The sequence below is a fragment of the Microtus ochrogaster genome, chromosome 6 (assembly GCF_000317375.1).
Source record: "Microtus ochrogaster isolate Prairie Vole_2 chromosome 6, MicOch1.0, whole genome shotgun sequence".
Taxonomy (NCBI): domain Eukaryota; kingdom Metazoa; phylum Chordata; class Mammalia; order Rodentia; family Cricetidae; genus Microtus; species Microtus ochrogaster.
The window spans coordinates 35,933,180-35,957,680 of NC_022013.1; the positions used below are offsets into that span (position 1 = coordinate 35,933,180).

Genomic DNA, 24,501 nt, shown 5'->3' on the forward strand with positions numbered 1-24,501 from the left:
TTTTGTGGGTCTCTGCATCTGTTTCCATTTGCTGCCAGAGGAAACCTTGTTGAAATATGAGCAGCGGAGCTGCGTCCCCAGCACCCGACCGCCTGCACGGCTAGCTTTATACCCGAAATAATTATAAGGAAACTGTATTCTTTTAATCACTGCCTGACCCATTAGTTCCAGCCTCTTATTGGTTAGCTCTTACATATTGATCTAACCCATTTCTATTATTCTGTGTAGTCCACGAGCCGGCTTACCAGGAATGATCTTAACCTGCATCTGCCTGGAGTAGGGGAACCATGGCAACTCTCTGACTCAGCTTCTTTCTCCCAGCCCTCTGTTCTGTTTTCTCCGCCTACCTAATGGTTGGCCTATGAAATGGGTCTAGGCAGTTTCTTTATTAATAAGAAATCACTCCCACATCATTTCCCCTTTTTCTGTTTAAATAAAAAAGAAAGGCTTTAACTTTAACATAGCAAAATTACATATAACAAAACAGTTATCAAGCAAGAATTACAGTTACAGTATTTATATCTACTTTATATTTTATCATAACTAAGGAAAACTATAGCTATCCATTCTTCAACTCCATCAAAGACTCCAGAAGGATATAATATTACCTAAGCAAATAAGAAATAAATGACAGAGACATCTTGCAGCCTGGACAGTCACCCAAAGTTCCTCTGTACCGTTGGGGCATCCATCTTCGGCCTACAGGCCCATAGTTTCCAGCAGACATTTCCATGAAGCAGGAAAATTTCAAAGACAGTTCAGTCACTTTCTGCTGTGTCCAGACTCTCATGAATCAGGAACCCCGAAAGACCATCTCACCTTTTGGCAAGTTCAGCAGTCCTCTATCTGTGGGTTCTCTGTGTCCAGTTTATGCAACAGTCCAGGCAAGAACAGTTTCTTGCCCAAATGGCTATCAAACTCCATAAGGATCCTCTTTGATGCCCATCTTCCTCTTGAAGGAGCTGGTGCTGCCAGGAGCAGATGTGTCTCCTTGTCATGAAAAACCCTAAGTTATTAAAACATTTAAAATTCCATATTCTGCAGTCTTTGAAAGATATGAAGAATGCCTATCTAACTGAAATATATCTTGATATATATAGAAAATCTAACTAACATGACTACAAGCTTGATTATTACCAATGATTATCCATTAACAACCTATATTTCCTAGTTATACATTACATTTTTAAAAATGAACTATACAATCACAATACCTTAATCAAGAGCAGAAATACATATACATATAGCAAAATTGACCTTAAAATCCACACCAATGCAAATTATTCATACCTATATCATTTCCCCCTTTAAATGTAAAAGAACATTTATAAACAATATTTTGGGAACATGGGCGCAGTTTTTTCTCTCCAAACTGCTTCCTGCTGAATGGGGGCGCTGTTAATCATATCTTTCGTGGGGTAACCTGTGTGCCAGGGTCATCTCAGTTGGCAGTTGAGCGAAGTAATTTTTTGAGGTTGTTCACAGGAACTTTTCGGGAGGTCGTGGTCTATCATACCATATCGGGATAGATGCAATCCATAGGGTCTGGTCCTCTGTGAAAACAAAAGAAGACCCTTTCCAAAGCATCATATCCTTAGACCCAAATTTTGAAAGTGTAATACCCTTTTTTAAATTTGAAATAATTTGAAATTATTTCAATAAATGTAGTAGAATCATTTAATTTTGACAGCTACTAAAAACTTCTAAATGAAGGAATTATTAGTAAACTCATTATTATTGAGTTTCTTTTTATTGGCTTTACTATTCTTCCAAACTTAAATATTACTGTTAATGGCATCTTTATATATTTTTTAAATTATTAAATTTCTAAATCTCAAAAAACTGTATCCTTCTCTTTAACAGTTCTTAATTTTTTAGTACTTCAGATTATAATAGCAATTTTTAATTGAAATGAGATTATAATTACTATCATACTTAAAAATTCAACTGATGAGGCTATCATTTCCAAATGAAATAGTACATAAGCCCATTACCTCATGCTCTCTTCCATAAATGGTATGCTATAATAACATATATTTCGCAAATGTGCACATTAATAGTGACAACATATTGGTAACATTAACAAGTTAGAATTTTGAGATTTGTGTGATAGAATCAAGCATTATTATATGCAAAAATTAAACTGCTTTCTCACCTGTCAGAGTTAAAATTTATTTTTAAATTTTGTTAAAAATTACCTGTAATCAAGACTTATAAGTGAGTTTGTTATTTTCTTTACTTTAATCTATTTTAGTTATTGCAATAAAAGTAAGTAAGATGGGAAATTTTAACTTATTTATAACAAAAGTTATTATTGGGAGTGGTTCAATTTAAGATATATATATATACATATATATATGATATATATACATACATACATATATATATGTAAACCTAAGCCTAGTTTGAGTTTACAAAGTATTTTAATGCGTCTTCAATGGCACAGAGTTTGATCTTCCTCCTGGATAAGTTAAAGCTAGATTTCATTTGTTTCACCCTTACAACAATGACAAAGAAACAGAAAATATTCTTAATTGCCACTTTTCTTGCATTCATCTGAAGCTGAGGTTATGGAACATAAAAAAAACTTTAAATCTCAGAGACAGAAGCTGCCAAAGATACTTGAGAAGCAGGTAGTAATTTTCACCATAGAAACTATACATGCACGAGAACATAGCAAAACATGAATAATTGCTCAGGGCCACCTAAGAGTTGGTGTGGAATTCTAACACACCAAATGCTTTTACTCTCTTCTCCAATGACCTCATTGAGTTGTTAAAGACAAGCTGCTATGAGGACATTTTCCAGAGAAAGCCTTCCTTGAGTAAGTGACCAGGGGCACAGGAACACTAGTAACTTTCCTTTCCCAAACCTTAGTTTCAATTTTCCCATTTAAACTTACCATGCCCTTGAAATTAATATCATTAGAAAAAAAGTAACTTCTTGTTCAGTGTTTGTGTTCTTTGGTATAGTTTTCAGTACAGATATCTTGGTGCCTTGAAAGTCACAGGAAGGCTATGTTTTTTCCATTTGATTGCTTTGGGTATTTAAAAACTTAATTCACACACACACACACACACACACACACACACACACACACACACACACATATATATGTTCTACTTCAGCTGTCCAGAGGGGGAAAAAAAAGCCTAATACACACAGATCCACACCTGAGAAGTCAGGAAAGGTAAACATAACACTTACCTCTTCAATGGAATGAGGTGTCTACCTGCTCTTCCTAGAATGCCAGGAATGGTGTATTACATCCTGGCGATCCTTTGCTGCCTGATGATATAGGTACTGCCAGTGTCTCCCAGAATTTTTTTTTTTATTTATCCCAATACTCTTTTTTGTAAGACCTTAAATATTACTTCTAAGACCAAAAATCATACTAATAAGAGATGTCATTTGTTCTTTACTATAGACTAAGTGATTTCTGAGTTACATTGTAGGCTACCATTTTGTTCACTTCAGTCATTCTCCCTTGACTCTTGTCTTGAACATTGTTTCTCAATCAACAATAATTCACCTAGTGGATGAATGAAGCCATATGAAGAACTTCAAAGTAAGCATATCTGAAGCTTTAATGCACTCATGCATTTGAGTGAGTTGTTATTTGACTTTTTTCCCAAAATCACGCTGTGATAAATTATGGCTAAAATAAAATTATTTGGGTCAGACAGTACAAGTCCTGGCCCAACACTGGCTGCAATAAACATGGCTGAGCTGAGTTTCACTCTTGTGCCTTCTTGAATCATTTTTCTCTGCCTGCTCTGAAGCCAGGAGGGAATCACCTCATTTCCTGATGTATAAGATTATCCTCATATTTATTTCACATTGTGTAGTTTATTTTTGCCTGATATTAAATTATAAAATCATGAAGCACCGAGTCTTGACAATCCCCTTTCAAAAAATTTATTTTGATTCTTTTATGTCCTCTATATTTACTTTTAAATTTTAGAATCAGACATTCAAGATTTATAAAAGCAAACAAAAGCATATACTAGAATTTTATTTGGAATCACATTAAATATATAAATTATTTTAATAAAAATGGACAATATAATATTCAATACCTGTGGCTTCCTTTTTTATATCTATCTGGTATTTTGGTGAATTAAAGCTAAAGTTTTTAGATAATCTCTCCTTTAATGATTGTTTATACTTCACTAATGCTTTAACTTTTAAAATTTAGTAATGCATGAATAATATAGATTTGCATTAGAACACCTCATGTGTACAATTTAATATATTTACAATCGTCTTTAAATTGACCCTACAGCTTTCCAAACTGTCTCTCTCCAAAGGGTGAAAGAGGCCAGGTGGTAAAGGCACACACCTTTAACCCTGGTACTCAGGAGGCAGAGGCACCTGAATCTCAGTAAGTTCAAGGCCAGCATGGTCTACAAGAGCTAGTTCCAGGACAGGCTGTAAAGCTACAGAGAAACCATCTCTCAAAAAACAAGAGAAAGAGAGAGAGGGGGCGGGAGGGAGAGAGAGAATAAATAGTTTTTTCATTAACAAAAGTAAATGTCTTCCCTTTCATCCCCATGATCCTAATTAAATTTCTCTTGTGCTTATACAAATTTTCATGTTTACACACATATACAAATGAACACACATCCTTTCGACTGGAAATAACATATATCGCATATCTCATTTGGTTTTTGATTTATACTTCTTTTCTATTTGTGATCCTTGACCATTGCTTTACTTTCTCTTTCTCTCTCTTTCTTGATCTATCTCTCTTTCTTTCACTCTCTTTATTGAATTTTCAAGACTGGGTTTTCTGTGTAGCTCTAACTCTCCTGGAACTCACTGTGTAGACCAGAATGCCATTGAATGGCATTGAACTCAGAAATCTTCCTGCCTCTGCCATCCAAGTGATGCCTGGAATTTGGTCTTTTATTATTCACGTGAGTAAGCCTTTACAGAGAGCTCTATCTCTGTCTTTTGCCCAATAGATAGTGATTATTTTGTTTATTTCCTTATATAGCAATCATTTATAATATAGGTCCAGGGTTGGTTACCAGACACCCTGTGAATATTAATACAAATATGTGGTTTATATGGTTAAATCTCATATGTATAATCTGGTATATTTGAAAATAATTAGTTCCTATTCTCTTACATGTTTTAGTATTTTTGGTTTCCTTTTTTAGTTGCTGTTTTGTCTTGTTTTTGAGATAGGGTTTCTCTGTGTAGTGCTAGTTGTCCTGGAGCTAACTCTGTAGACCAGGAGTGCCTTGGTCATAGAGATCTGCCTATTTACATCTCCCAAGTGTTGGTGTTAAAGATGTGTGCCACTACTGCCTGGCTCTCATATACATTTAACAGTTTTTTAGGTTCCTTTCCTCATATACCAAGTGTGTGGTAATTATATGTGTCATTTATATTATTTTTGAATATATTGACCAGAAAAGAGTAATTGTACATTGTCTGGGTAAATTAAAATTTTCTTGATAACTTAGGTTGGTTGTATTCTTATTCAATACACAGAAGAATATAAATACCAATTTTAAATTTTTGCAAATATTATGTTGCAGATTGCCTTTTCATTCCTTTGTTATTTCTTCAATTCAAAAAAATCATTTGAGTACAAGTTTAGCTTTTTTTCTTAAAATACATGAATTTTATTAAATTTTTAAATATTTATTATATGCATGAAATTATTTTATTAAATCCACTCTCCACTCTAATTTTTAATCCCTCCTACCCCTGAGAAAGCATGTTATCTTCCTAAAATTTATTTTTCAGAATACTTATGGTCATATTGTTGTTGCAAGGAGGAGGCCAATTGTTCATTCCTGGCTGCTCAGCCCCAAACTAACCACACAGAAACTATATTAATTAAAACACTGCTTGGCCCAGTAGCTCTAGCTTCCTATTGGCTAACTCTTATATTAATTTAACCCATTTCTATTAATCTGTATATCGCCACATGGCAGTGACTTATTGGCAAAGAATCGGTAAGTCTGACTCTGGTGGCTCCATGACATCTCTCTGCCTTTCTTCTCCCAGCATTCATTTCTGTCTTCCCCGCCTACTTAAGTTCTGCACTATCAACAGGCCAAAGCATGTTCTTTATTCACTAATGGTAATCAAGCTCACAGAGGGGACTCCCACATCATATTTTGGTATAATTTTTTGTCTTTTCATGAAAATAAGTATTTTTTTTTCTGTGTGTTTTGATTTATAAATTGTGACACTGTTTTCAGATTTGAATTCATTTTTGGTATAGGGAAATGTGCAGTGATGACAGACAATATTAAAATTATTGTTGCTTCTGTTATGCACTACAGTATGTTTGTAAAAGATAATAAAATATATGTAATTTTGCTAACAATGGATGTATGGTGATTTCATTAGTTAAAGGAAGCTTCAATGTCATTCATTTCAAATTCTATTCTTGCAGGTGACCTGAAGGTAGAAGCAGATAACCTTGAAACTAATGAACATTAAGTTGCAAAGTTCCTCCATGCAAGAGTGGTGTAAGATTGCTTGAAGTTTCTCTTGGCTGTAGCCTGTTCTGTGAGAAGAAATGAAGACAGATGCAAATACGAAGCTTTTCTTTGCAAGCATTGGAAGCAAATTGCCTAAAGCAATTTTACAAGAAAGGAACCTTGAATTCTAAGGCTGCAGCAATTATTTATGGTTTCTTTCTTATCCTAAGTAAATATTTACATTTATTTCGAATTCTGTACTCAAAGTTTCGTGTTCTTTCTTATAACAGTCTTATTAATATTTTTATGCTTCAATTCCTTATGTATGGTGTGCTTTGAAAACATATTTTTGGTTGTGAACCTAGCCTTTAACAACTGACCTATCTCTCTAGCTCAATATTTTAAACTGTTGGTTGCCGGACAGTAATGACAGCTGGGAGGCATGAGAAGGAACACTTTATTTTTAATGTGAGTTAAAGAGAACCAGAGAGGAAAAAAACTGAGGTGGATATATCATGATATTTGAACCAAAGGCATTCTTTCAGGTCAAAAGAAATCATGTAATAATTGTGAATTTTCAGCTAGATCATTTTTGCCTGTTTGTACAAAACTTGTGGATATTCTCAGCAAATATTCATTCATTATTTAGAGTGACTATTTCTATGAAGTAGTCACAATCATTTCCAGGTGATTATCATTGTGGTTCAATTATTTAATACTACCATGTTGTACATAGCACATATTGTTTTTCTTCTTTACCCCTAGAATCTAGTTGTGTTTAAGTGTGAATAATTTTTACTAACATTTTGTTTTCTTTTTGGTGATCAGAAATATGTTTATTTCCTTTATAAATATTCATGTGTTTATTTCTAAGTGAAAAATATGTAGCATAATGCAAATGGCAAATAACTGATGTAAAGGGAAGCAAAGAAAACTATGTCCATCATTAGTTTCTATCCTCTCCTAAAGAGCAAGTGTTAAAGTGAAAAATCTGCCTGAGATTCTATTGCTGTTGTCAGGAACTGGGAGGAAGGGCTTCCATTCATCCAAGTACTTCTTACCCTGCGCTTCCACTTGCTGCTCAGTCTGCAGAGCGGAAGGGATGCTTCTTTGTTCTAAAACAGAAGCCAACTTTCCCTTGGATTTAAAGTAATTAAACATTTGTCTCAGTGGAGTATAAGAATATGCCTAAGTTTTGGAATGTAACAATTGCATATATGATGGTATACTTTATGATAATACAATGTATATTCATGGTATTTACTAATAAAGTTTAGTAAAACGTAAGTAAACATCTTCAAATATTAATCATTTTAAAGTTTGGAATGTAGCTGGCTTTCATAGACAGTCAGCAGCACCCACTTTATGACACAGAAACTGTTACTAATTATGAATACTTGGCCTTAGTGTAGGCTTGTTTTTAGCTAGCTTTTTCTTAACTTAAATTAAATCATTTCCATTCATCTATATGCTGCCTTGAGGCTCCTTTACCTCATCTGCTTATGTCCATACTGCTTTTCTGCTCCCTTTGTGTCTGGCTGGATGGCTGATTCCTCATTTCTCTCTACCTGCCAGTCGCACCTATCCCTCTTCTGCCTAGCTATGAGACATTCAACATTTTATTAGATCAATTAGGTGCCTTAGGAAAGGTCAAACACCAATACATCTTTATCTGGTTCAACAACTATTCTCCAACACAAACATGTAATACATCTTTACTTTTTACACAAATGTTCTGCTATATAACAGTGCAATGTATCCTTAATTTGATAATGATTCCATAATTTGGCTATAGAGAAGTTTTGCAATAATTGTAGCAGTTCAGTCATTCTATTTGTACAAAATGATATTTACAAGGTAATATACATAATTGTATGATTTCTGAATGAAATGATAAGTATATTTTTATTGATTAAAAATACATAAGGTATTCTATAACAATTGTTTTAATTTACAGTAGTTCATAAAACTTTCTAATTCTTTATATCTTTATTTTCATTTACCTCATATTAATTACTTAAAGCATTTTTTCCTCCATATTTATTTTATTTTGTTTACTGCTTTATTTCATTTTTAATTGGTTTATATGTTTTTGGTAAACAAGTATTTTGAAAATTAAATATTTATCACCTAAATACATTGAAAATATTGTCTCCAACTATTAAGGCTGTTTTTTAATTGTGTTATTTCATTTGCAATGCACATATTTCTAATTTGACATAATCACATTTATTTATTTTCTGTGCCTTTGATGATCTGCCTAAAATTAATCTTTCTTTTACCAATATATTAGAATGTTTTCCTATATTTTCTGTATCAATTTTATTACTTCAGATCTTAACTTTAGTCTTTGATCAATTTTGATCAAAATTTTTTACATGAAGTTGAATGTTCTTTAGTTTTATTTGTGTCATTCTCATGAAGAGTTTTACCTGCAGTTATAATTGGAAAGACTTTGCTTCTCTGTATTTTGTGGTCTCTTTTTTCAATTATCAATTGGCCATATTGTTTGGTTATTTTATTGGATTATCTTGTATGTATAATAATATACTATATTTTCTAGCACCTTTTTCTAAGTATCAATTGACTATATAAGTTTAGTTATTTTATTATTTGTCCATTATATTTATACTAATTGGCATATATTAATACCTGAAGGTGTGTACAATTGTCAATATGTTATCTGAACCCTGGACATCTACTGACACAAGAAAATCACTTTCAACTTGTTCTTCCTTATTACTATTTATTATGTATTAAAATTCAGATGTCTTAAAATCACAGAATTTAGTGAGCATAATATGATTTCAGCCATCCAAATATACTAGTTACATATTTTCTAATTTTTAAGAGGTTACAAACAATTGACTTTTTTCTTCTCAAAATTATTAACTTTAATAAATTTCATTTGTAGTTTTCATCTTTCCCTTAATTTGATTTTAATATTTGTACATTTTTTCCACTCTCTATTTTCATACTATTTGGATTTCCTTAAAGAATAATTGTAGTAATTGTGTTCAACCTATAATACTTCATCAGAGATTTCTCAAATACACAAGGTCAGTCAGTTCATGCATTTGCACCTATATGCAAAACCATAAACTGCAGAAGGTGACATTAAGACCTTTGATAAACGCAAGCTTTCATTTTCCCCCTATCCTTGTGCCACAAGGAGAAGGAAGTACTGTGTTAGGATTGATGAAGTACCTAGTAATGGACATTGATTTTTCTACAGGCTCTTTCCTGGCATGAGCAACTTCATGAGAAATGCAGTGTCTATGATTCAAATGGCATCAGGAGGCTGGTAAAAAAAAAATCCAACTTGATGAAAAATATGCTCTGTATAATGTAATTTTTATGTATTTAAGATTATCAGTAAACTAAATTAAATAAAGAAAGAAAGTACAAATTTCTTAGAAATTTGAAATAAAGAGTGAAGAAAGCACAGAATTACTCTTTCCAAATTTTAGGTTAGTAAGAGAATAACATATGTAGATGATTTATAGATTGTTTGTTTGTGATTCTTCAAATAAACATTTGCATTGTCAGCTTAAAAATACTTTGAAATTAATATTACATTTGGAGACTGAATCATAATGTCTTATAAAATTTCTTGGTAAATTGTTTCCATATATGTCATAAAAAGTGTACAGTTTCTGTAATGGGATGATGGCATGTCAACAGGAGCCTAACAGAATGAAGTTTCAAATTTTCTAGGAAATTTTGTGAATTTTGTGGCTCAAAACTACACTTAGCATTCACAAAACTCCCACAATACTGTTTTCTAATATTTCCTATATTACAGTTATCCTTGAATAATATGAAATGTGTATCTATAAATGTAAAGCACAGAAAAAAAGACTGAGGTCCCATCTCCAAATTTTCACAGAACTGCACATTGTTATTTATTTTGTTTCCCCTTTGCTACATTGATAAAGGCACTAGTAGTTATTTCAATTTTCTAGATATCACATAAAAGATCACTTTGGTGTAGGGCTTTAAAATTATAGTCTTGGCTAGTATTTCAACAAGTATGGGACACTTTTCTTTTCTTTCATTCATAACCTTTCGGTTCCAGGTAAACAGGCAGGGGAGGAAGTGAGTAATATGAAATCACATTGTTAGCTCAGTCTAATCAAGTTGCCCTGCTCAGGGCTATGGTCTTCTGCTAGGCTTAACCCACTGGAATCAGACTTCTTGGATCAGTTCTTCCCTAGATACCTCTCAGTGTAGCTTCCTCACATAAACTATGTTCAGCATTCTTCAGTTCTTCAACCCGATTCTAATCACATGATCATACCTTGACTAGGAGGAAAAAGCAAACGATGAGTATGAGCATTGTGCCTCTTCAGATATTTTGACTGTTTTGGGATGGCATAGATTCTGGACTGATAGCACTAGGTTGGAGCCTGAGAGCTACTGGAGGTCAGCTGTTTGGAACTGAATGTTAAAGTGCCTTTCGGACACTCAGTTTCCTTCTATTGATATTGGAATCCTCAGCCATGGGGCAAATCACATCTGAAGGTTGGCTTTAAGTATTCAGAGATGAAATGTGTTAAGTGGAATATGATTAAAGGTGCCCAGGAAGAATATAAAAATATGTAAAAATTCAAGTTATTAAAATATCAAAACATGAAGCAACAGTATTTCTATTAACTCTATACTAACTAATAGGAACACTTTGAAAGTTCAGGAATGGTAGAAGCCATGCTGATGCCTATAAACATGGAAGTAATTCCACTCTGAAAATAGATGGTTTCCGTGAATAGATTTCTGCGACAGTCAAAAGAAATTCAGACTGGGCTTTTCTGAGAGATTTTTCTATGATAGAAAATCTTGAAAGGACCTGAAGACAATGTAAAGAGAAAGCCAACATTGTTTACATACAGCCATCACCTGAAGCACAAACTACCAGTAAATGGAAAGGAAAGGGCTTAAAGGCGTAAGTCACAAACAATCCCACACCAGTTTGGAATTATGATTAATAGAATGGTTATTTATTTAAAGGGGAAAACTTACAGATCACCATCCCAGACAACAGCCCTCTGTACAATCAGGAAATGAGCTTAGTCACTGCTGGAAGCGGAGCCGGAAAACAGAGAAAGAGGAGAGGGAAGTAGCCGCTTTTTTAAAGGGAGAGAGACCACACTCCAATGGGCTGGTATCTCAGTGGCTATTGGCTGAAGGAGCGGAAGGAGCTCCTGCAACAAGGGCTAAATCAAGTACAGCCAAATCATTTGTGTTTCTTTGAGCACTAATGACTTAATCTTTTTCTGTTCCCTGACCTAATTCCAGAGAAGACAATCCTTGAAAGTACAATGAATAGTGAAGAGAAAATGCTTGAAATTGGGATCTGCACAGAGACCCTTTTCAAATATACAGTGCCAGTACTGATGGTTCGAAAAGCAAAAGATTTGTGACTAATCTTTTAAACTTTATTGACTTAATTATTAGATATCCTTGAAATACAATATAGTATGTATATCTTACATTTAATTGTGGTTTATCTATGATAAGTGTTTGTTCACATTATTTATATTTCCATAAAAAGGCCTAGTAAATATGAAAAAGTTCTTATATCTTATGTAGTTGTCAATACCTTTCTACATATCTGCATATTCTGTTATATATTAATGTATATTTTAACCCTATGAGTGAATTTTTCACTTTTCAGCAGCAACCAGAAAATAAGATTGTTGAAATAAGAGCGGCGGGGCTGCGTCCCCAGCACCCGGCCGCCTGCACGGCTAGCTTTATACCCGAAATAATTACACGGAAACTGTATTCTTTTAATCACTGCCTGACCCATTAGTTCCAGCCTCTTATTGGCTAGCTCTTAAATATTGATCTAACCCATTTCTATTAATCTTTGTAGCACACAAGCTGGCTTACCAGGAATGATCTTAACCTGCGTCTGTCTGGCGTGGGAGAATCATGGCGACTCTCTGACTCAGCTTCTTTCTCCCAGCATCCTGTTCTGTTTTCTCTGCCTACCTAAGGGTTGGCCTATGAAATGGGCCTAGGCAGTTTCTTTATTAATAAGAAATCATTCCCACATCATAAGATCACAATACAAGAACTCTTTTGGCCAGTATGCCACACTTAATTTGATTTTTCCTTGCACTGTTGTGTCTACTTTATCATTAGTATCTCCTTCACCTAAATGAGTTGGTATTTATTTCTTAGTCATCCACTTTTGATGAACATGTTGGTTGTAGGTAGAGTTGGATAGTTTTTAATACTACTCTTAATAATACGGATCTGCAGCATTTTGTAAACTTAAATTTCACTTCCTTTGATAAAATGCCTTTTGAGCAAAATTATGGGGCATACAATAAATGAATATAATAATATTTCAAAATGGTTTACCAATGTTGCAATTTGATAGGTAATGAATAGGTGTTCTATGGTTCTCTGTATTCATAAACATTATGACATCAGTCTCTTTATCTTGGCCACTTCAACATGCTTATCAGTATTTCTAGATTGATTTCTAGTTTTCCAAAGAATAGAGACAAAAAGAAGATTTTCAATCAATTATTACTCAATTATGTATCATCTTCAATACCATGTTTTTCTCATATTTTTCTTTTTTTGAGTTGGTTGTCTCAGTACTGACTAAAATATTATAGGTATGGCTCATATCCATGGGAGGCCTGCCATTTTCTGAAAAGAAAAGGAGGAGGAATGACTGGGGGCAGAGGGGAGATAGAGGAGAGTAACTTGGAGGAAAGGAGGGAGGAAAACTGAAGTCAGGATTTACATCATCATTATCATCAAATTATTAAAAAATAAATACAAAATAAATAAATTAAGAAATAATTTCAAAAACCAAAAAAATTATATTTTGCCTTAAATTTGTAATAGTATGTGTGCAGTCATGCATAAAAATTTCTTATAATTAGAAATGCATATTCATTTTTAAATTCAGGTTCTTTAAAACATATACTGTTTAATTTTATTGGAGGCCATTTTTTCTCTTTATATTTGAAGCTTACATTTAAATTTGCATATTTGAAGCAATATTTAAACACATTTTTTTCAATATATGTTTACTAATTTCTCCTTAGTCTTTTAGAATTTTTGCATTTTTAGGGCTATGTAATAATATATGTTTTTTAAAAAAATGTTGAGTGGTAATTCTTTAGCATGTGCTTTTTTCTTCTAAATTTGGATATAAAGTTGTTTCACAGTAGTTTTGAAAAGGTAATTTTTCACTGTGAGTTACAATGATAATATTGTTAAAAATGAATAAAATATCTTCCCTTCCTAATTTTCTTGGCCTTTCTATGATATTCTTAATAACACTGAATATCGTTACTTATAGGACAATAGAAAATCTGAAAATAAGCCCATTCATAAACTCTAGTGTTCTCCCTCCTCAGTTGGTATGTCTGCACCTGGTACTTTGAGAGACATATTGATTTTATAATAACCTATGTAGCTAAATAAACAGAAGACCATTTTTGATTAGGAAATGTATTTTCCTTTATAAACAAATATGCAATAAACCTTTTTTGATTATGATTGTTATTTTATTAAAGTTACTTGATAATTTGTAGAAAATTAAAATCTTTATCTTACACTTTTTTGAAATATATCTGCAATTTTTCCTGCCTCTTTTAATTTTTTGGCTCTGCTTTCTAGTTTTCTGCAATGAGCTGTGGACCAAATATAGCAGAAAAAAATAAATTATTTCTATGAAGCAGGTCTCAAACTGGAAATTTTATTCTAAAATATTTTATATATGATGATAGAAAATGAATTGCATTATTTATCCATTTTTTAATATTTGGTTTGGTGCATTAAAACACATGGTAGTGAGTCCTTTCTACCTTATGTGCCTCAAAAAATTTACTTATTAGGTCAAGCAATTGGTAAGTGTGTCATTTTTTTAAGGAAGTAATTATGTGTAACAATTGTTTCACCCCAAGACTTATGAAGGCTTTTCTGTGGATCCACTGCAAAAGATTATATTCCTTTTTGTGTCATTAATATGCTGAATAATAGTGAGGGAAGGTATCCATCACTCCCTTATTCACCCGTTTATATTTCCTCCATTAGTTAATGTCTGAAACAACTGTTAGGTTAGGCAACACCAGAACCAGATTTGTAGATATTTTTCTTTGATATACTTTAAAAAACTACTTTCCTTTCCCTGTACTAGTGAGTATTATCAAATGGCATCCCCTTATCACCCTTACCCCATCAAATCCATAGACCAAACAGGCTAGTTGGAATGCTACATGGCTGGGTTTGTATCCCAATCCCTCCACTGGTAGTCTTCTCTGGTCACAGCTGGTGGCCAGTTGAGGTTATGTATCATTCCCGTTTGCTTGGAGTATTAGCTGGGAGTATTGTAAATTCCAGGGAGTTTCCCTTTTATCAGGTTTCTACCTGGCCCTGAAATGCCCCCTTTCCTGTTGTCTCTTTTGGATTGTGGGATTGGACAACCAATGACTGGTCTTGTCTGAGACCAATGTCTCAAGAATAAACAATACCCCTGACACTTCCTGGAGCCCCAGGATCAAGAGACTAGATGGCCCAGACACCTAGAATATTGCCAAATATGACTGGGAGAAGATAAAAACAGTACCAATGTAATGATTCCTGAAGATATTCTTCTACACTCATAGATGGGTGTCTAGCCTAATAGTCATCAGAGAGGCTTCATCCAGCAGTCCAGGATGCAGATGCAGAAACTCACAGTTAAACATCAGGCTGAGCTCAGGGAATCCTGTTGAAGAGATGGAGGAAAGATTTCACAAGCCAGATTGGTCAAGGACATAGCAAGTAAGAAAACCCATCAAAACAACTACCCTGGGCCCATAGGAACTCACAGAGTCTGAAACAATCACCAAAGAGGCCATCCGCAGGAACGGGCCTCAGTCCTCCTCACGTGGGTCTGGTCTTCTGTTTCTTGGTCTGTCTCATCATGTCCTCTGGGCCACTGCTATCAGAGGACACCTGGCCAAGTGCTCTGACTCCCTGGAGACGACTCGTCAGCTGCAGCAGCAAAGGAATGAGCTTGTCGTGGTTGTAGCCCGCCAACAGGAGCAGCAGTGTTAGGGGCAGGGCGATGTAGGACCCTTGTGCAATGTCCTGCTCAGGTAGCTTCCTCGTGGGACTGAAAAACAGAGTGATGTGTTTGTGGTAGCCCACTGCAGTGAAAGATACTTGCGGAAGGCGTAGTCGTACTGGGATCTGGGGAGCGTGGAGTCCAGAAGCACAACGTAGTTCTCGCCATCTCGGAGCAGCAGTGGGAAGTGGAAGAGCGACTGGCCCAGGGACACCTTCTGGATGGGGTTGTCAAGATTCTCGCTTCTGAACAGCTTCACCCACAAAGTAGAAAGATACTCAAAAGAAGTGACCACATTTCCACTCAAGTCAAACTGGTTGATCTGCCGGAAGACTATGATGTTCACGTCATCCACGTCATTGTTCCCAACCTCAATTACCCGATGGTAGGTCAGCGCCCGCTAGATGTGGTCATTGCCTTCTGCCTTCAGCTGCACATGGTACATGCACCCTGGCAGCAGTCCACACAACCGGAACTTTCCCTCCTCATCTGTCACGGTGTCTTCTCCATAGATGCTACAGTCCTTCTGGCCCACAGCTTCCACTGCGATGCCCTGCTCTGGTTCTCCGTTTAAAGAAGACACTGTGCCATAGCAGCTGTAGGCAGTCCGAAAGCCAGTGATGGTGATCCTCAGGTTCTGCCCCTCCTGGACTTCTATCATCTGTGAGGACGGCTCAAAGCGAAACTCCTTCATCATGGATTTAAAGTAGTACTGGCCTGGGCTCAGGTTTGAGAACGTCAGAATGCCGTTGTCTTGAGTCAGGAGGTTGGAGCGAAAGACACTACCACTGAGGGATAAGAGGACCCCAGGGAGAGGCTGATCATCTTCAGATTTTATTTCGAAGCTTACACTGGCCAAGGCATAAGCTTTGAAGTCTCCCACAGTTCCTTCCAGGGCAGTCAGTATGTAGCCCTCCTTCTGGGAGGTCACAGTGTACTCCAGGTCACTGTGCAGGGGGCCAACGCTGTAGGCACCTTTGTCATCAGTGAAGACAGTGATCAAGGGCGAACTTGCCCCCTTCTCACTGATGACAATCTCAACTCCCTCCAGCTCGGGGTGGATCTGGCCTTCCAGGAACAAGCCGGTCTTCCCATGGATCTCAATCAGCTTCCCTGGGCAGCTTTCTCCGCTGACAGTGGCTTCCATGTATGGGGGGTAAAAGAGGAGCTCTTTGGAGGAGGGTGTAACGGTGATTTTCTCTCCAGACCGGGCCCAGTAGGAGAAGTCGTAATAGAAAGGGCCCTGTAACTCGTCCACCATCTCCTGCCCAAGAGGCCTGGCCCTGCCTTCCTCGCCCTCTTCTTTACCGTTCTTCTCCCTCTCCTGCCTGTGGGTCTCAATCTCTGCCAGCTCCTATTCCCTCCGCAGCTCCTGTGCAGACTTCAGAGGGCCCAAGACCAAGGCCAGCTTGCTGTCGATGGAAGACATGATAGTCACTGTCACATCCATCATTTTGTCCGTGGTGATGGTTCCCAGGACATGGTGGCGAATGGCTGTTAGCGTCAGGACGTTGGCTGTTAACGTCAGGATGACACGTCCTAGGTGTAGAAGGCTTGCTCAAAGCGGTGGCAGGAACGCGGGGTCACTTTGTACACACCTGGCTTGGACAGGCAGAAGCGGTTCACTCCTCTGGACAGGTTGTAAATCCCCACATTCTCAGGGCCGTTTCCATCCTGATGAAACTCCAGAGTGATGGCGTGTGAGAGCGCGCACCGCAGCATATAGCCTGTCTGCCTAAACTCCATGGAAGACACGTCGTCCTCCAGCACCTCCAGCTCCAGACTCTTGTTCCTCCAGCACCAGTCTTCATGCGTGATGCTCACTTTGTATTTCCCAGGGAGCACTTTGTCAAAGGTAAAGGTCATGGAGTTGACCTTGACAGAGAGCTGGAGGCTGCGTTTCTCACCCTGGCAGCTCAGTGACTGCAGGGTCACCAACAGGTCACCGCAGGTATTTAAGCAGGAGACTTTTCCAGAAACAGATGCCAAAAACTGCACGAAAGCCACATCCATCACAGACCTGTTGGTCACGGTGTCAGGGAACGTCTGCGGTTTCAGCATCAGCCCAGCTCTGGTCTCAGCCTCTGGCACCACCACCTGGACTTTGTAGGTCCCTGGTTTCGCTTTAAAGCAAAATGATCCATGAGCATCCGTCTCCACGGTGACCAAAGACTTGTCCTTGTCTTGAGAGGACAGGACCACTTTGTATTTACTCATCTGTTTGACAGTATCAGGAGGACAGATGATGGTATCTGGCCACAGATGCTGAACCCAGTAGCAATGTGGTCTGCCAGCTGCAGAGTGTTAGGTGCAATTTTGATGGTGACCATCTCAAAGTAGAGATGCTCCTTCTGAGCATGGATGGTGTACGTCCCTGTCGTTATGTTCTCTAGGCGGAAGGAGACGTCAGCTTTCGTTCTGACTTTAATCTGGTTGTTCAGGGTGACCACAGCCTCTAGAACACCTTCTCCTTCAGGTCCGTTCAAGACCCTCCCAGTGACAGAGAAGCCCATGACATGGAACACAGGCTCGAGTCTCAGGCTGTCGTGCTCCACAGGGAAGTCAAGTCTGGAAGGTGCCACATCGAAGGTGATCCTCTCTCCTCTGTAGAAGGGCACCACAGTGTAGCCCCCACTCGGCAAGGAATAGAAAGAAAACGAGCTGTCTTCTTTGGAGACCGCATAGCACAGATAAACCAGGCTCTCATCTGGATGCTGGAACCCGGACACCGGGGACACATTGCAGCCCAGGACATCCTCTTTGTTTACTAAAGAAGAAAAGGGAAGAAACTTCACCCCTTTCATGGGCTCCCCGTCACTGCGGACAGAGCCAGATACATTATAGTCAGCCACTACGAGGGGACCGGCTGCATTAGCATTGGAGTTCTTCACCCTCACCGTGGTACTTGCCTCCTTCAGAGTCCAGGTCGGATGAGTTGCAAGGATTTCATAATCTCCAGGAAGAACTTTAAAAAATACAAACTTTCCGCCAGGTTGCGTGACTGTGGACTGGATCTTCGCATCAGTGCCTGTGCTTCTCAAGGACACCTGAACTCCTGCAGGCCCCAGGGGCTGCCCTTTGCTGAGGACCTTTCCATTCACAGAGCCAGTGAACACAAAGTTGATGTCCCCGCCCTTCGTGCAGATGTCCCTCACACCATCCACGTGCAGCTCCACACTGATTGGTTCAAAACTCCAGCCCAGCGGAGGCTCAATCTTCAGAATGAAATCTCCCTTATCATACAAGGGGATCATAAAATAGCCGTTGTTAGGAGCACAGTCTGTCTGGTATTTCAAAGTCCCATGTTTGGTGTACAACTTTATCTCGATAAGCGAGTAGTTGATCTCCACGTCCGAGTTCACGAAGCCCCCGCAACCGACCACGATGTCCTCGGACTTAGGATGGACTTAGGATGTCTCCATATATGACAGTTGAATACCTTGGACTTCTTGACAGACTTCTAAGAATGGGAGCAGAGGTTGTCTCTCACTCTTTTGATGGCTTTGGAACCCAGTCCTCATGTTGTCTAGTCTAAGTACTAGGCAAGGTGCTAGCTACCCATGGAAGGTCACCCTTGCAGAATAGAAAAGGGATAGCAGGTAGGAGTGGATGAGGAATGAGGCAAAGGGATGCTCTGTGGGGAGGTACAGGCAGGAGAGGAGAGAGGAAAAACTATGCTCTGATTGTAAAATAAAAAAGAAAAGGAAAAGAAAATTCCTTTTATAGGGTATTTTTGAAATAGGAAAAAAAAACTCTTCTCTTACCACCTTTTCATCAAATTACTTTGAAACATGTTTCTGCTCTGTTCTGAGATTTTTTGCTATTTGTGTCTCACTGTATTGCCTGCCTAAATATGTGTGCATGGTTATTTACTTTAGCATGACAAAGTATTAGTCATTTATAATAAGGAATATGATGACTCCTTTCTAGTAACCATTACCTTCCTACTCAGGGATGGGTGGGGCTTTATGAGCACCACCCTCCCATCCCCACCCTTCACCTCCCATCATTCTCCAGGACAGAAATCTGTAGGGCAAGTCTTGTGCAATCGCACAGCCACACTACTGTGAAATCATGGGTGCAGTCAAAGACATGATTTCAGAAACCTCCTTCCCCTTGTCCAGCTCTTAGATTCTTTCTGTTCCCTCTTCCACCATATTCTCTGAACATTGGACAGGGAGATGCAGATGTCTTGTTTAAGCCTGAGCATCAAGTCACTCGTTCCCTGTACTGTATTCCCCATGACAGTCACCTCATTAACCTACGCACACTTCAAGCAGAAGCTTCTCTGGTCTAAGTTGCTAGTCGTTCTGATCTATAATATTATAAATGTTTAGAAGGCAGTTTGACATCATGTCCACATAGCAAAACTGTAGTTAATAGAAGTAAAAGGTAAATTACTAGAACCAATGGCCTCCCTAGGAATGTGTGTTTGCCCAATTTATATTACTCAGCATGCATTTCTTCTGGTGAGTTCACCTAAAACCCAATCTGACTGCACCTGTTGGCATATCCTGCTTGACAGGCTAGCGTTACGATCTGTAGGACTCAGAAGCAGTTCAGTTGGTTGATGATTTTTCTTCCTCGACACCCTCTACTGGGAAAATGGATGCTAGCTAGCAGGGAGGAAGCTTCCTGATTAGTTCTTACTTGATTTCTCTGTATCTTACACCCAAAGTTTGTGGTGTCTTTAGGAACAGGTCTTATCATCTAGTTTTAGTATGAAACTAGAACAATCACAAAAGCTTGTGCTGTTCTAGGGTCCACCTGACCATAACTCATAATAAAGTATGTCACACTAGGTGGTGGAATTTTTGTTTGAAAACCTATGGCTTGTGGAACAAACGTAACCCAACAATGCAGTGTATGTCTTCTCAAAATCTTTTAAAAGCAATTCTTTTTTTAAATTAACTTATGACTTCATTATTTTTGGTTAGCTCTTCCCATACCTGGTCTCATCCTTCTGCCCATACATAATTTCCTAACAGAGTAGAAACCGCCACGACTTTTATAACACTTGTGCCCTATTACCCTCTCTTCCCTTAAAGCATTTCTCTGCTGGGTAGTGGCCTCTTTCTAGCTCCTTGGCTCCTACAGGCACTCCAAGCTAGACAAAGAATTCTAAAACATCAATCAGGAAATCAAAATTTGAAAAAAAAGCAGTCACCATTTGTGTTCCTTGGCCCAGGTAAGTTTACTAAGAATACATTTTTCAACTTTGTCCTTTTAACCTGCAGATGTCATAATTTTATTTTTTCCTATACAGGTGTTTGCAGAACCATGTTCTTTGCTGCATTATTCACAATTCCTAATAAAATCACTTAGATGTCTATCAGCTTATACATGGAAAACAAAACTATACTAAAAACATACAGTGGAATTAAGCTGTTTCAGCTTTTGTCATATAGTCAAAACACTGATACATTTATTGCTTGTATTTTAAAAATCACTCACTTTCCTCATTTTCTGGGAAAACCGAAGAAAAATAAAATTACATTTTTGCTTAAACATATAATGTATCATGGCATAGACAACAGCACAATTTAATATTTTCATATATAAATGTTCCCTAATACATATTTAATGCAGTCTTTTTATATCTCTGTAGAACATTTATTCCCACCATGCTGTATTGTATATCATGCATTTGTTCTGTACCCAGCTTTTCAGGAGCTACAGCTTATCCTGATTTGATTATCCAACAAAATAAAGAGGCTGTTGCATGTCACATGCTGTGGCATATTAAAAATCTGTACCATGAAGGACTTGAAATAAAATTGATTAATGTTTGCAATAATCATATTACCATTTTATTCAAGTGTGTAAGCATTTGCTGAAAAAAAGGCAGATTATGTATATGTTTCAGGATTACCTGGGTATCGCAAATAAAATTGCTGTGGCATTTGCATCATTATCAACAAAAGAAACCAAGGAAAAGTCTTTTAACTCCATATTTGAATCCTTGTTGCTACATTATCGGTCTTAGTGACAATTCCTGTCGTTTTTTTGATAGAATGTTTACTGGGTGAATGGATTTCTTTTACTTACTATTAGCTGGTTTACCCTTAAGGATGTGGTATATTGATCTAGTGTCTACACTTACACATATTGAATTCTAAGCAGTAGAAATATATTGAGCTTTTTACAGACAATGTTAATTAAAAATTTCTGCTGGAAATATTTTAAAATGCTTAAGCTAGGCAGCATTTGAAATCTTGGAAAAACAAAATTTTGAGTTACCAATATATTCTAATCATTGCATTTGTTTCTGCATACAATCTCCCATATTTTACTCATTTTCATTAAATATACACACATATATATGCATATAAACACATACACACATATAGCTATTTTTACTGTCTTGTTTCCCATTTAGTGAAATACCATATTTTTTTGTTTTACTTTTAGCTCAGATATGATGTAAAAAATGGAATTTGTTTCTTAAAAACAAAAATCAGCAGATCAATGTCTATTTTATAAATGTATGCAGTCCATGATGTTTAACTCAATGATATAATTCTTGCTCATAAGGTAATAACTGATGGATATCATGCTGCTGACATTTTCATTCTTCTCTTCTAGTTTAATTGAAGCTTCTTTCCTTTATTAACATGTGTTACAGTCTTCATTTATAGCTAAGTGATTTATTTGTCATGTTCTTTGATTACTTGCTTATTGTTGGTATACCTCCTACAGAGTTTTGTTCTGTGGTTAATTTTTCTTGAAGCGTTCAACTATATTGCACTTTGAAGGACAACATGGGTTTACAAAACAATATCATAATAAATAATACTTTTAGTATAATGTCAGTATAACTTATTTTAAAATTTTATTTTTATCTAAAAACAAAATACTATAATAAAGCAATTAATTTATTCATTCTCTCATTTGAATATTTATCATTTCATGTCACATTTACTTTTTGTGTTGCAGATGAATGTATTAATACTGTTAATATAGTAGTACTACCCTATAATGGGAGCTACAGATGGTGGCAAGGCACAGTGTTGGTCTTTGGAACAGAATTCAGATCCTCTATACAAACAAGTGGTTTTAATGGCTGAGCCTTATTTTAATGATTTAACTGTTCTTTTTTGCTGTTGTAGTTTTGTTTTTTAAGACAAGGTTTCTCTGTAGCTTTGGAGCCTGTCCTGGAACTAGCTCTTGTAGACCAGTCTGGTCTTGAACTCACAGAGATCCACCTGCCTCTGCCTCCCGAGTGCTGGGATTAAAGGTATGTGCCACCACCGCCTGGCCCATTTTACCGTTCTTTTAAAGGTAAAGTGCTGTTTTTCATTTATTGACAAGTAGAAAAGAGAACACACCAAAATATACAGCATTTAACTTATATAATCATAATACTTCAGGGAAAGATTTATGGATAGAATACTGTGCAACAACAATGTCTATATATATTTGGTATAATCCAAGTATTATACCAAAGGCACATGCTAAAAGTTCAAGGAGGCAAGGATGGTATAAAGAGGAAAACAATTACATCTAAGTGACTAAAAAGGCTATATAAATGTACTAACATGCATGTTCATCTTGGAAAACTGAAAAAAAATCTATCAATTGATACACTGTGAGAGGAATATTAAGGAATAAAAAGATAAAAAATAAACATGCAATAAGACAGACATAAGGCCTATAATAATATATGAAGCTTCCAAACATTTGCCAGCTTACAACATCAATACATTATAAATGAAATCTGGAGGTTACTGAAACCCTGGTTTATTAATAACTAATCTAAATAAATCTAAACTTGGATGATCCTTATTAGTGTGTGGATGACATTTGATGTTTGAAATGAGGGTCACTATAATTGATGTCAAATGTTTATTCTAGAAAGCTATAAGCCATATGACAATAAATAGTGTATTTTTTCATAACATACTATGATGTAAATTGTCTTTAGATTTCAATTTCTACATGCTGTATTTGTTTATAAAACTGATAATTTTCTCCAAACATAAAACTAAAATTTCATTTATTTCTACCAGTCAATTTTGTAGAAGCGATGACCAGTGGTTATTCACCACTTTGAAGTATAAAGTTAGTAGTTTGAGTTATTTTATCCATAAAAATATGGGCAGGAGAGATGACTCAGTTCAGAATTTGATAACTGAAAGGGGGTATGAAAACAAAAAACTAACAAAACAATAATCAAAACCACAATGCCAGTGACAGTCATGTGCCTCTTTTTATGTGCAAGACAGAGAAAGGCAATTGGCGTCAGGGCAATTTTCAGAGCTTACTGGCTAGCCAGTCAGTGAGCACTGGGTTCAGTTACCTAACATTTCCTATCTATCTATACTTATCATATCTATACCCTTTCTGTTTATCAACACCTCTCTCAGAAAAAGAAAGTTATAGAGAGCAATAGAAGAAAATCACTGATTTCTAGGAAGGTATATGCCAAATATATGCAAGAACACATGTATACTTATGTACCCATGCACACAGTGAACACATACATGTATTACACAAACACACAAACTAAATAAATGCTTAATAAATAAGAACATACATTCATAAATGAAATAATTTGACATCCAGCTAGATTCTCTTTCAAATTAGTAACTTCCTTGATCCTTATTGATATTGAAACTGATTACAAAACTGTTCTCTTCAATATGACTTATATTTTGTAGTTGTTCCAAGAGCCTCTTAAGTCATTATGTTGGGAAACAGCATTGCATTGTTGAAAGTTTTTGATAAAATTTGAATTCATAACATCTAATCATTAAACTATGTACATTAATTTGCTTTATGATTTTAAACACATCATATATATTCTTCTGACATTATTTTCTCAGGTTTAAAACTGCATACTACTAAGCCAGACCCAAAATGAGGAACATGGGATGTACTCACTCATATTTGGTTTCTCATAAACAAAGGACATTGAGCCTATAGTTAGTGATCCTAGAGAAGCTAAATAAGGAGAACCCAAAGAAAAACATATAG

The 24,501-nt window shown here is 36.5% G+C and overlaps 1 protein-coding gene across 1 annotated transcript in view; it reads right to left on the minus strand.

Annotated features, from left to right (window-relative positions):
- Window positions 1-15,341: 15,341 nt before the first annotated feature.
- Window positions 15,342-24,501, minus strand: part of LOC101992472 (nodal modulator 1-like) — a 63,674-nt gene continuing 54,514 nt past the window's right edge. The window contains 5 exon segments of the mRNA XM_013346710.1: window positions 15,342-15,634; window positions 15,637-17,041; window positions 17,044-17,774; window positions 17,777-18,931; window positions 20,557-20,632. Coding sequence (XP_013202164.1) covers window positions 15,342-15,634; window positions 15,637-17,041; window positions 17,044-17,774; window positions 17,777-18,931; window positions 20,557-20,632 — 3,660 coding nt within the window.